Consider the following 14,122-nt stretch of genomic DNA (forward strand, 5'->3'; position numbering starts at 1 on the left):
CTTCAGTACTTGTGGCACGCAGGCTCTAGGGTACAGGCTCTAGAGCACAGGCTCAGTAGTTGTGGTGCACGGGTTTAGTTGCCCTGCAGCATGTGGGATCTTCCCGGACCAGGGCTCGAACCCATGTCCCCTGCACTGGCAGGTGGACTCTCAACCACTGCGCCACCAGGGAAGTTCCTGTTTTTTTTTTGTTTGTTTTTTTACCAACATCCCCCTCCTATTAGACTGTAAGCCCCACCAGGGCAGGGGCTTCTTGTTCACTGCTGCATCTCCAATGCCCAGTGGGGGTACTCCACAGACATCTTCCGGTCAACTGGATGGAATGATGGATAGAAGGGAGGGAGGGATGGAGGGAGGGAGGGAAGGAGGAAAGCCTAGCAGAAGCACAAGCAGAAAGAAGGCTGATGGGCTGTCAGATGTCAAAGCTCAGTAGTCCTCGAGCTGCTGCAGCAGTGGTGAGCAGCTGTGGCGGGCGCGGCGCGCCTGCTGCATTCGTGGGGCAGGAGCTCACCTATAGGAGTCCCCATCTCTGTTGTAGTCACATAAAAGGTAATCCTTTCCCACCACCTTGTCTCTGGCGATTTTCAGTGGCTGGTCAACAGAAGACAGGAGATCTTCACATAGACTGGGGACCTGGCAGAGAGAGAGGAAAGGTCAGAACAGAGGTTAAAATAACACATCAAACCCAGGTTGGCTAACGGCATCTGTAGCCATACCGTGGTCAGCATATTTAACATCTGGCCCTTGGTAGCCTGCCAGAATTATGGGCCTGTTCTTTTCTTTTCCACATGTGTCTGACACCAACTGTGTCCCTCTATAAAGAAACCTGTTCTTGAATTACAGTGGAGCGTGATTTCCAATACAGCCTTCCTTCCAAACTGCGTGCAGCTTTAATTACCTGGTCACCAGGGTGGTCTAGTAACGTACGAACGTGCTTGGTATTGGTCTCTGGTGGGCAAAGCATAAGCTGAAGCCCCGAGAAGAAGGTAAACACTTGAAACACACAGGAGTCCAGAGAGCTCTGAGAAGAAGAGCCAGTCCGTGCCGAGAGCTCCCACAGGCTCCCTTGCTGGGTGGAGTTTCCAGCACTTTCCAGGACCCCAGCCAAGCGTTACCAGGCTGGCTTACGGAGTCAACCCTACCTGCTGCAAAGGTAGCTTCCCGCCAGCTTCCCACAGTGCCGAGCTCCAGCTGCTGTGCTCAGGCTCACCCTCCTGGGCCCCTCACAGAGGAGGGGGGCCCTCGCGTGGGGGGCAGGCAGGGCTGAATCTCAGGGCAAATGCTGCTGAATCGGACACAGAGCCCTGCTAGGAACCAGGCCTCTGGCCTCCTCCTCCCAACTCAAACATCACTTTCCACCGAAATAGTCCAGGAAGGGAGGGCAGCGCTCTCCAAAATGGATTCCTTCAGGCTTGAGTCACTTCCATGCTATATTTTCAATGTGCTGACTTATTCATTTCATGGGCCCGGGTTTACGGAGGCCCCACCGTATCATTTACCCGACGAGTGGCTGCCAACTGCACCAATAACCCTTCCAAATGGAAAAGTTAAATCATGTGGCAAAGACACCCGAAGAGCAGCTCGGCAGAGGGGTGGCCAGTCACAGCAGTTCCCGTGCTCCCCCAGAAGGCCCCCGCCACCACCAGAGAGGCACGGATGGGGACACGGTCACCTCGGAGACCACCAGCTTCCGTGGGCTTCTCGAGGCATCTCTGCTGATGGGGGGGTGCCTCCGGACTCAGCCTGGAAGGTGCTGTCTGGCACACCTGTGAGATGGTGACCCTGCCTGGTGACTCACAGCCATTTCTCATACACCGAGCAGCACCGGGCAGCCAGCCGCCCGACACGAGACACACACATCATTAACCCCTGTCGACAACGTGCTTATTTCAGAGCTCCTTCTGGATGCAACGCCCATCTGTGTACCCACCTCCCCAAGCAGAAAGACATACAAACAAAAATGGGGCTGTGTTCAGTTAGTCCTGGTGCTGAGAATACCAAGCGTCTGCCACGCGTCATGCACTATGCTGGGCCCTTTACAGATGGAAACTATCGGAAACTCATCCTGTGAAGTAGTCATTATCCCCGTTTTACAGATTAGAGAATTGAGGCCCGGAGTCGTGAGGTTGCCCAAGGCCCACACAAGAAGAAAGCAGTAGAGAGGTGTCTCCCCCTCTGACTGGAACTCTGGTTTAGCGGACAGCTAAGAGGAAGAAGAGCACAGGCCAAAGGCACGGTCTGCTGGGAAACGACCCCCTCCCACCCAGCCCCTGCTCAGCTATGGCGCCCTTCACCTGGAAAAAAAAGGCCAGATCAAGGCAAGGAAGATTGTAACAGCTTCCACCCAAGGCAGCTCGGATTTGAAGTGGCCTTGCTTTCCTGTCGTTGGCCAAGTGCAAGGGCCCTGGGCACCTCTGTGCCCGCCTATCACTTTACAGCCTTTCCCTGGCATCACTATTCTGTTGGGCTGATTCCTTGCCTTACTTGTTGGGCCCTGACTTTTGCCTAGAACCCCATTCTAACTGGCTGGGGCCCTGACACTACTGGCCTAATTTATCCTGGAGTATTACGTAAAGACCAAGCAAACACGCTCTGAAGTTAGACTTCTTGACTCTACGACTCACTGGCCTCCTGGCCTGGGGCAAGTCACTTTACTTCTCTACCAAGTTGCATTTCCTCACCTGTAGAGTGGGGATGAGAAAAACCAACCCGGTTGGGGATTGCATGTGATGATGATGCGTTCAGTACCCAGCGCAGCGTCCAGCGCAGGGCAACGCGTGCACATCAGGAACCGACGGACTGATGCCCCTGCTCCCCCTCGGCCCCCAACACCACTGCTGCCTGTCATTCTCAGCCTGCAGCTCCAGCCTGGACGGCATCCCCGGTCTGAACGGCAGCTCCGGCCTAGACAGCAACCCCAGCCTAGACTGCACCTGAATTTGCTGTACTGCCCCAGGCACTGGATGAAAATGCACCATTGGGATCCAGTTCTGCCCAGAGCCATGCTGACCCTTTCCCGCCAGTCCTGCTGCGGGTGGCTAAGTCCCCCAACAGAAGAAGCTTACAAGATAATGGGATTTGGTATAAACAGGCTTGACTTCACCCCTATCCAAGAGGCTAATTCATGGACCGAAAGCATTTCAATAATTTCTTCCCAGCACTTACACTAACTGAAATGATTTTTTAAATTGATTTGTGGTCATGTCTCTCTCCCTAGAATGTAGGTTTTACCAGGGCGAGGGCTTTGATCCTGTTCACCGCTGAATCCTCAGTGCCCAGGGCAGTGCCTGACACAGAGCAAGTGCTTGACGTATGTGGGAAGGAGGAAGGGAGGAGTTTTACAATACGGAGCCTCCTAAATGCCAATCGGCTTTATTTATTTATTTATTTTTTTGCGGTACGCGGGCCTCACCGCTGCGGCCTCTCCCGCCGCGGAGCACAGGCTCCGGACGCGCAGGCTCAGCGGCCATGGCTCACGGTCCCAGCCGCTCTGCGGCATGCGGGATCCTCCCGGACCGGGGCACGAACCCGTGTCCCCTGCATCGGCAGGCGGACTCTCAACCACTGCGCCACCAGGGAAGCCCTCGGCTTTATTTTTAAATTAATAAATTGGTGTGTAGCAAGGATCTTCACCCAAAGAGTGTATAGTCAAGAACTAAACTTTGATGGATACCAATGACAATTTCACTGTGGCTCCAACCAGGAATATGACCTGTGATGTGGTTCCACAGCAGCAGACAGAGAGAGCGGGAGTTTTAGTGAAAGTCCTGGCGTCCGTGTTACTATACGACCCCAAGGAGCACAGCGCAGTGCGAGACTGAGAACTGAGAGAGCTGGGTTCGAGCCCCTGCTCAGCTGTTAACTAGCCATGGAGACCTGGGCTGGGCCCGAGGTTGTTCATTTGGCAAACACAGCAGGTGAGCTGCATCAGACACAGATGGCTGCTGGGCCACTGTAAGAGCCTCACTGCTTCAGCGCAAATGATTCAGGTAAAGAAAGCCTCTAATCAAGACACTATTAGGTTCTTCATATGGTTAAACGTATTCATCCTTTGAGAATGCCCTTTTTTTTTCTTTTTTTGGTGTTAAGGTGTCCGTACCTTGATGAAACGATAGGTCTTGTTTTTGTTCTAAAGGTTCACAACCAATGACCTATTCCTCCTCTTCACTTTTAAATGTCTCTGGCCTGTGAAATCAAAAAATGTGGCAGCCACTTTTCTAGAAAATGGGATCCAGCCCTCCCTACCTGTCCAAGCAGATCTGGGTACTTTCAAGGCCAGCATAAAGGACCAGGAGGGACTCCACTCCCCACTTTGTAACTCACGTCCTTCGAAGCACAGACAACGCAGATTAAGGCAGCGGCGCAAGGGGCCGATCCGTGGTACCAGCTGTCATCAATGGCCACTCCTGTTGCCTGCCCAGCCTCCTTTCCCATTCTTCTGGTCACAAAGCTCCTCACACCATATGGTTGGGCAAGGCTGATCTCTACTCCACCACCACGCACGGGCAACGAGAGGGCCTCAGCCCCTGGCATATGCAGGTAAGAGTCTTCTCCAGAGGCGATGGAGGGATACACGGCTCACCTCCTTTCTGCCAGGGCAGCTGGGTTGGGGGTGCAGGGCCTGGGCTGCAGCAGGCAGCGGGAGAGTACCTCCCTGTGTTTCTGAGCACTGCAGGGCTGTGGAGATAGTACCTGAGCACCCAGATCCAGCCACCCTTGAAGACCTGTGCCTGGACTCTGCAAAATCTACGGCCAGGTTCTAACCAACCTAAGGAAAACATACATCTGAACTGTAACTCACAAAGCTCCGGCTGTGCACAGAAAAACACAGAGAGTTCATGGATGACGGATGACCTGCCCCACCACGGAAAGCACCTGGTTGTGATACGGCTGGATGATTCTCCACCCCAGCAGGTACAATTTTCGCCTTTTGGATAAACTCCCAAGTTGGGCCATATCCTTGTATTGTTTCCCTCCACCACTCCTGTTTCTTTCATCAAAGATAAAATGCTCTGTAAAAATAACATTATTGTCGTCACGTGGAACGAGAGGTGTGGACTACACAGTGTGCTCGCGGATCCGCACCAGAGCAGCTGCCATGGGCGCGTTAGTCATGATCTGGCACCACCGCCAATCCGTCTCGCTCCCACCCCCTTCCCACCCCTGCACTTCTGCCTGAACCCTCTCAACCCACCACACTGTCCTACTCAGTGCTTCTAGACATGCGAGTTTGCACATGCGTTCTTCCACTTAAAAATCCTCCCCATTTAGGGTTGCTGGATAAAACAATGCATTTGGCCAGTTAAATTTGTATTTCAGATACATAATGAATAATGTTTTAGTATGTCTCCAGTTTACACATGACATATATTGGTTGTTAAAACTGGCAACCTGGGCTTCCCTGGTGGCGCAGTGGTTAAGAGTCCGCCTGCCGATGCAGGGGACATGGGTTCGTGCCCTGGTCCGGGAAGATCCCACGTGCCGCGGAGCGGCTGGACCCGTGAGCCATGGCCGCTGAGCCTGCGCGTCCGGAGCCTGTGCTCTGCAACGGGAGAGGCCACAACAGTGAGAGGCCTGCGTATCGCAAAAACAACAACAACAAGTAACAACAACAACAAAAAACACACAAAAAAACTGGCAGCCGATCCCCATATAGTCTTAAATCCTACCACCCTTCAGGGCCCAGACCAAACTCCAACTTCCTTATCAAGATGCCCCCACTCTTTGGAATTCCTGCAGTGACGATGATATCAACTGAATCCTAAATGCTCTGGGGACGGCTGTTCTAACACTGGCCTCAACTATCAGGTTACTCCTTCCTTAAGACTTAACGTTCTTCACTGAGCGCTGACTCGGTGGGTGCCCGCAGGGGCCGGTCCTCCAGACCTGGGCCAGTGACGCACACACTGGCGGGTGCTCTGGCGTGCTGGTGGAAGTGGGCATCAATCCTATGATGTAGGGTCACAGTACAGACCCAACCTCGCCCCACCTCCTAGTCATGTCAAATGCTTAGAACAGTGGAAGAAATCACGTTAAGTCTCATGGATCACAAGTTTGCACAGCAATTTAAATGAAAGGACAGGTCCAAACAAAGCCGGGAGTTCACTCCGGGATGTGAGTGTCATAGGCTCCGCTGCCTCGGGACCCAAGGAGGGCCTCTGGCGAGAACATGTGCTTGGTGTCGACCATCCAAGGGCTGGACAATTTCTGTCCAAACTGCCCATCTGACCTGCTTAACAGCCTTTGTAAGGAATGTTCATATAACACCAAAGGTGTCAGACCAATCCAAGCTGTTGGGGGGATTTAAACCTAATTCCAAGTGACGTGGCATACTAAACAACGTTGCACTGGCCAAGATAGCGTTCCCGCCGTTGTTCTGGTGGTGAAGTTCACGCCTCCATCGGTCTCTCCACTGTCCCTCTGCGGCCACACCCCAGGGAGCAGGGACCGCCTCGCCCTTCACCACCAGCACCACCAGCTGGCTCACGAGTGCCCATGGGGCCACAGGGCCACAGGAAAGATCGGGTGAAACAGGAATAAAGTGAAGTAGGGCAGGGAGAGGAAAAAACCCAGAAGGCAGAGGCAGGAGAGGGGCTAGCATGCCACGAGCTACTGCCTCAGGTGACCCTTTAACGGTAACGAGAATAAAGAGAAGGTCACCAGGAGGGGGCGGGGGTGCCAGGCACTGCACTGCGTAAGCTCTACGTGCGTCGCCGCCTTGATTTTTTGATTATTTTTTTCACGTAAAAGGTCTTACTTTATTAATTCTCTCACGACAAATCTGCACACCCACCGCAGAATCTTTACTCCTCTGCTGTCCCATCTCCAGCTGACTTCTTTTTGTCAGCACCAAACTGGCCTCTGCAGTCCCCACGACCGTCTTCATTCTGCTCGTGCGCTCCTTTCGCTGCTTTCTTGAGGTCTTCTCGTACAGGCCATGTCTTGCAAGCCTGTGTTTGGGCTCATCCTGCTTCGCGTGACCCAAGGGATCGTAAATCATGCCAAGGCCAGTTGTCTTGCCATCACCAGCATGGCTTCTGAGCCCAAACACAAAGGTGACATCTGGTGTGGTCTTGTACATTTTGGCTAGTTTCCCCCAAATTTCTGTCTTAGGTACTGTTGCCTTCCCAGGACGAAGGACAGCAGTGCCCATTTGTTCCCGCTGAAGTAGTCGGGTGGTCATGAACTTCCTGGTCCGGACAGTTACTGCGTTGCTCGTGATGGCATGACGGCGGCTGATCTTCAAGCAGCCAGGAAGAAAAGGGCCTGCATTACCTCCTTTAATCCTCAAAACAGCCCTGCATATAGATATGGTTACTGGCCCTATTTTAAAGAAGGGCGAGGGAATTCCCTGGTGGTCCAGTGGTTAGGGCTCCGCGCTTCCACTGCAGGGGACACGCGTTCGATCCCTGGTCAGGGAACTAAGATCCCACATGCTGCAATGCAGCAGCCAAATAAATAAAGGGGGAGGGGGTGACAAAGCAGGGCCTTAGAGAAGTAACTTGCCCCAAGTCACACAGCTACTAGCCAATGTCTAAGAAAAGACATGTGACATACAGTATATCTGGGTTAAAAAAATAAAAATTACAGGGACTTCCACTTCCCTGGTGGTCCAGTGGCTAAGACTCTGCATTCCCAATGCAGGGGGCCCGGGTTCGATCCCTGGTCGGGGAACTAGATCCTGCATGCCGCAGCTAAGAGTTCGTATGCCACAACTAAAGGTCCCGCACGCTGCAACTAAAGATCCCACACGCCGCAACGAAGACCCGACACAGCCAGATAAATTTTTTAAAAAGCTATAAAAAATAACTAAATAAAAATTACATTCACTCTTACTGTTGCCTCAAACTGAATCCTTTTCTACTATCTAGCCCAACAGCTGATCACATGAAAAGAGATACAAATCAGAAGTTTCCGGCCACAAGTGAGGTTTGTGTTTGGGCCACCATATGGTTCTACTTTGCCTCTTCCCCTTCTCCATTAGTTATTAATGTTGAAAAAAATTGTTCAACCAGAAAAAGAAACTTGAGATGAACCCTTAAAAAAGCACAAAAGCCAGACCAGTTCAACTCCATGGATAATCTAATCCACGGCGCCCTCGTCTTTAAGAAATGCACCCTTGTACCTCGGTTTTTTAAAAAAATGGCCAAACGAACACATTCCGTCTTTTGATCTGTCCGCTGGCTGAGAGCCCGCCACCAGAGAGATAAGAATCGAAAACAGACCGTGTTCGCTGGGTCGCACACTCAGATGAGTAACGTTGCTGAAACCATGGCTGGGCAGGGTGCTGGCTGGCCTCACTCCCCGGCAGACAGCAAAGTATCAGGATGCCGGGCTCCCTCCCCGTGACCAGCAGAGGTCTCTGCTTACAATCCGTTCCCTTTATTTTTTCCAAGGCCCCAAACCTTCCCTGCTTTTCTCTAATAAAAATTAAAAAAGAAAATAAGGAGAGTGCTTTCAGTGACACACATGCCTGTGTCAGAAACACAACCTACAGGGTGGCATTCTGGAAAACACCAAACTCAAAATCAAACACAAGTTCGAATCCTTGGTCTGCCACTTCCTGGCTGAGTGTAACCTTCCTAAACCTCAGAACTGGGGGCTACAACACCTACCTCAGTAGATCCTGACTGCCCACCCCCAGGCACCCATCAGGTGCCATGGATTCAGTGGCAGACGAGATGGACGGGCACGGCCCTGCTCTCCCAAAGCACGCTCCAGCTGCTGGAAACAGACAAGGCACGAGGAGCCATCCTGAGAGTGGTGAGGGCTGTGACGTGGACCTGATGGGGATGGCAGGGGGACTGCAGGGATTCGGTGGTCTAGGAGGTGGACGGAGCCGACACGTGAGTGGAGGAAAGGAGAGGCACTGTGATGGGACTGAAGAGCCGGCCCCAGGCTCCCCCCGCCCCTACCCCGAGGAGAGTAGAAGAGAGAAGCATCTGTGTGCTGCAATCCTCGGCCAGGTGGAGCAGTGCCTGTGGGCCCCTTTAAATGTGATGGCAAGCCCCAGCACACTGTTGTTCATAAAACTTCTTAAAGCCTCCCTCCCACCTCCTCCCCAGACTCCCAGGTTTAAGAAGGATGCACTTGAAGACCCATCCGTGAACATGGGCCCAGGCGGCCTCTGGAGCCTATGGGAGATGAGGGATCCCCCCCCCCCGATCGGGGTGGAGGAAACAAAGTCCTCCCCACGACTGCCCAGCAGCAGCTTTTTTGTTGTTGTTGTTTTAAATATTTATTTATTTGGATGTGCTGGGTCTTAGTTGCAGCGTGCACGATCTTTGGTTGCAGCATGCGGGATCTTTAGTTGTGGCATGTGGGATCTAGTTTCCTGACCAGGGATGGAACCTGGGCCCCCTGCATTGGGAGCGCGAAGTCTTAGCCAATGGACCACCAGGGAAGTCCCAGCCCAGCGGAAGCTTTGTTACCAGGACCTTACTTGTCACCAGAAACACCTTGGGCCCTGGAAGCAGAGTTTCCAAGTGAACTGATGTAACGCCTCTCCGAGTGTGCGTGCCCCGCACTGGGGACACCTCACCCAATCCTGTAAACCCACTCAGAGGGTTTGCCTGAGGAAGCGGAGGGGGAGCCCAGGGGACCTTGCTCACCCTCCAGGACCCCACCCTCCCCACCATGTGGATGGGAAAACCCAAGTGCAGGGAAGCGCCTCACACAGGTGGCAAGGTGGGGGCAGGGCAGAACTGGACTCTGAGTTCCAGACTCTGACCCAGCGATTCCAGAGCACAGGCCCCGCTGGGCTGGCAAGGCTAGCGGCTTCCGCTCCCACACCCCCTTCCAGTGGGGCTCCGAGGAGAGGGGGTGGAGAAGGAAGAGAATCGGGGGGAACTCGGGGGCTGCACAGTCCCTGCCCGCCCACTCCGACTCCTGCGCTGTGGGCAGGGACCCGTGACACTGCCAGCGCCACCACCTAGCACAGCCTGACCCCAGGGCCGCCGGCCCTCCTCGTGTTTCAGATCCGGCCTCTCTTCTAATTAAGCTATCGCTGGACTCTGAGAACAGTATACTTTAAGTACAAGTTCAGACCGTTTTCTTCACTTGAAGACTGCGAATTATAAAATGCGCTTTTAAGGAGAACATGGTTAAATGTACATGACAAGTGTAGGAAGCAACCTCCCACTTCTGGCAACACCATAACGTGTGCGAACCGTGCCCCTCAGATTCGGGCCACCGGCACGGGCTCCTGAGGGTCACATACTGCCAGCCGGGTCTCATCACTGAGGGTCTAACACATGGGAAGCTGCCAACAGTAGGAAAGCGTTTCTGACCAACACATGTTCTATTCTGCTTAGAAATCAATTTTTCATGTGCCATTAACAACAAAGAGCTTTCTCAAGAAACTATAAGCCTCCCGCCGCTCTTTTCTGAGGCAGGTGCCCCAAACCACCCCACAGATAAATAATAAACAAAGGCAAACTTCCTGGGCTGGGTTTCAGCCATTCATACCCCAAAGCTTTGCCTTCTAGAAGCTTGCAGGCTGGAGTAAGAAGCCAGAAGCCTTTTCTAAAGAAGGGTCAGGAGGGGGCAGGACAAAGAGAAGACAAACTGAAAGGGGAAATTGAAATCACTACATGTGGGTCATCCAGGGGCACACACAAGGCTCCTGTTGTCCACATGTAACCCTACGCTTCCCGAAGGGGACGAACCAGGTGCTTGGAGCCTAATTAAATTAACTGTTCCCTGGCCAGGAGCGACCGCATCACCTGTGTCTGCGCTGAGAGAAGCTGGGGTCTTTCTAAGCCACCCGCTCCTCTTAATGAAGGAAGGGCTGGTCCCCGAGGGATAGGGCACGATACACAAGCACCTTTAAGAAGCCAGAGGCAGAAAACTCACTGGGTCTAAGTCATGTGCACTGGCTCCTGAGGGCTTCGCGCAACCACCAGGCCGCTTTCAGGAGCTGCTGCACACGGGGCAGCCAACTGCCTCGGCCTGGACGGCCGCGGGGGGGAAGCTCCCCGACCCGGCCTGGGCCCAGCCTCCACCGCAGCCCTGCGGCTCTCCCACGATCCCCTCAGTCACCCCTCCAGCCGACATCCTGACAGTCTCTCCACCAGGATCGCCTGCCCTTCTCCTGGTGCTACCTAGTGACCCCCAGTTATCCTTCAAGGTCCTCTTCTACGCATGCCCAAAGCTTCCTTAGCGAAGGCAATGCCCCTCATCTACGGGCTACGCCCCTGCCGCTCTATGTAAGACTGGGCCCCAGGCCGCATGGATTCGGGATGGGGTGTCTTTCCTCAGGGCAGGGATAAGATGTCTGGACGGCCCTGGGCCTAGCGTAAGGCTGGCAGGGCTTCCTAAATGCCGGTGGGTCCGTGGTTGAATTGTGGAAAAGGAGGGCCACTCAGGTGGAGCTCTGACCTTTTGAAGCCCATGTCTGTCTCAGTGGGAAGCACCCCCCCAATGTTCTTCAGCGCCTCTCCGAGAGCTGGACTAGGGACCAGCTGGGTGGGTGGGGGTGAGAGTGAGAGGGTGATGGCCTGGGGCGGCACCGCAGCACTGTGACCAAGGGCCTCCCAAGGCAGATGCAGACTCGAGCTCCTGCACCTTCCCTGGGGTGTGGACCACCACCTTGCGAGGACCTGTGGGGCCGGCCCTTGCCCCTCACACTCCACGCAGGCGCCTCCTGAGGCTGGGCCTATAGCCTCCCCTATGCGAGGAAGGCACGCGTGGACAGAGTGGAGGTCTCTTCCCGAATGGCCTGCGGTCCTGCTTTCTCAGGCTGCGTTAAAAGCATTATTGCATTGGGTGCATTCTTACAAATCACCTCAAATCTTTCTGGGAAAAAGACCAGGGAAAAATACATTAAAACAACTTGTTTATCACATGGTCTTTTTGCAAAGACAATGTAACTTCATGGGCCGGACAGAGGGTCCATCTGTTTTAGTATTACCGTTTTAGTGTTATTAGTATTATTAAAGCAATTATCCTAACAACAGCAAACCTTTTTTTTTTTTTTTTTTAAAGTGCCTGCTATGCATGAGACACTCTTCTAAGCACGGAACACACATCCTCATTTTATCATCGTGGCAACCCTGTACGAAGCAGTGGTGCTACTGTTATCCCAATTTATGCCAAGTTCTCATAATTTATAGATGACGACACTGAGGCACAGAGAGGTTAAGTATAATAACTTGGCTAAGGTCACACAGTTCGCAGGTGGCAGAGCCAGAATTCAAGGAAACCCATGCAATTCCACCCCAGGACTCCTCAGAGCCACCCGGGGAGGCCAAGGGCCTCGTGAGGCAGCAGCCGAGGCTCAGAGCCACGCAACCACTGAGTCACATGCCACAGTCCTGGGTCTTTCCACCATATAGTCTCTCCAAACTCTCAAGACCACAGACTTCTAAACAACCCAGACGGTGCAACAGTCCACCAAAATCCCAGTGATGCTGCTGGCCCCTTTCAAGTGGAACCGTTCATGCCGTGCGAGCACGTGTGTGGCACGTGAGTCTGAGCGGGGGTGGGGGCCAGCACTGATGTGCCACGTTAACGTGAGGGACACCCAGAACAAGTCGGTGGTGGCTTTTCTTCCCCCCTTAGCACAAAAATCATCCTGGCTGGCTGGCCACGTTTCACACTGGATTCCTTCCACTGGATGGATGTCTCATCAAGGTTTTGTTTTAATTTCACAAAGTCAGCCAGAGAAAACGACCACTCACGGCCAAAGAAAAATCTGCAACTCTTCCTATTGGGGAAACAGTCAGATTCGCTCAGGAGTAATGGATGTCTCCCCTTCGTTGTCTGTGTCTTCCTGGATCAAGAGCTCCTCTGTTTCTCCACTTCGGCTCATTAGGAAGTAAAACCCAAACCCTCCAGAGAAAACCTACCTAACGTATGAAGGATTAAATACAGTGTCCCCATCCTCAAAGTCTAATAGGAGAGAGCGGGGCACAAGTGAAGCCCCAGCGTGCTCTGTGCCCTGGACCGGGGAAGTACTGGATGCTATGGAAACGAGGGGGGTTGCCCAGAGCTTCTCTGGAGGGGAAGAGGAGCAGGGGAGGCCGGGGTACATGTCTTGAGGAGCTAACACCTGAGCTCAGTTATAAAAACTGAAGCACGTATGTGGCAGAAGAGGTCACAGAGAAGCCGGCGGGACTGAGAGGCAGGAGTGCCCATCTGGTCAAAGGAGTGCAGCGTGGAACGCTGAACACTGATGGCCACACAACTCTGTGAAGATGCTGAAAAGCCCCTGCACGCTTTAAAAGGGTGAATTTTATAGTATGTGAATTGTATCTACATAATCACAATTTTATCTCGTTTAAAAAAAAAAAAAAAAAAGGTGAATTGAGAGAATATTCCAGGCAGAGAGCACAGGCATATTCCAGGGAACTGTAAGTTCAATGCAAATACAAAAAAATTAATTGGGGTTTCCAGCAGATAAGAATATGTTACATGACCTAAGTTTCAGGTTAGTAAAAAGTGACTCCGGGCATCAGGAACCAGGGGCAGGGTTATCTTTCTCTTCACTCTTGTATCTCTCTGGCTAATGACCTTACAACCCAGAGCTTTCTACATGAGAATAAATTAATGCAGCACATGGTAGGGATGCATCACCAGCCTGGAAGCCACAGGTGGGTCTTCAGTGAAGTGGGGCTAGATCACCAGATGAGCCATAGCTGCCCTGGTCCTCAGTTTCCTCATCTCTAAAATGGACCAGGGACTTCCCCGGCGGTCCAGTGGTTAAGACTTAGCCTTCCAATGCACGAGGCGTGGGTTCGGTCCTTGGTCGGGGAGCTAAGATCCCACATGCCTCGGGGCCAAAAAAACAAAACACAAAACAGAAGCAATTATTGTAACGAATTCAATAAAGACTTTAAAAATGGTCCACAGCAGAATGTAAACTGATACAACCACTATGGAAAACAGTATGGAGGTTCCTTAAAAAACTAAAAATAGAACTACCATATGACCCAGCAATCCCACTACTGGGCATATACCTTGAGAAAACCATAATTGAAAAAGAGACACGATTGGCTCGGTGCTTTGTGACAGCCTGGAGGGGTGGGATAGGGAGGGTGGGAGGGAGGGAGACGCAAGAGGGAAGAGATATGGGAACATATGTATAACTGATTCACTTTGTTATAAAGCAGAAACTAACACA

General features: G+C 52.6%; 2 protein-coding genes across 4 annotated transcripts in view; both read right to left on the reverse strand.

The window, feature by feature from the left end:
* CAPZB (capping actin protein of muscle Z-line subunit beta) overlaps positions 1-14,122 on the reverse strand; it is a 136,565-nt gene that overhangs the window by 41,093 nt on the left and 81,350 nt on the right. For all 3 annotated transcript variants that reach the window (XM_060015397.1, XM_060015393.1, XM_060015391.1), the window contains exon 3: positions 512-633. In XM_060015397.1, coding sequence (XP_059871380.1) covers positions 512-633 — 122 coding nt within the window. The remainder of the gene's footprint in view (positions 1-511; positions 634-14,122) is intronic.
* LOC132425131 (small ribosomal subunit protein eS24-like) lies at positions 6,740-11,055 on the reverse strand. Its single transcript, XM_060011560.1, has 2 exons — positions 10,942-11,055; positions 6,740-7,240 (listed from the first exon to the last, which is right to left on the reverse strand). Exons 1-2 carry the CDS (start codon positions 11,053-11,055, stop codon positions 6,740-6,742), a joined length of 615 nt encoding a protein of 204 aa, XP_059867543.1.

This window comes from Delphinus delphis, chromosome 1 (assembly GCF_949987515.2).
Source record: "Delphinus delphis chromosome 1, mDelDel1.2, whole genome shotgun sequence".
NCBI lineage: Eukaryota > Metazoa > Chordata > Mammalia > Artiodactyla > Delphinidae > Delphinus > Delphinus delphis.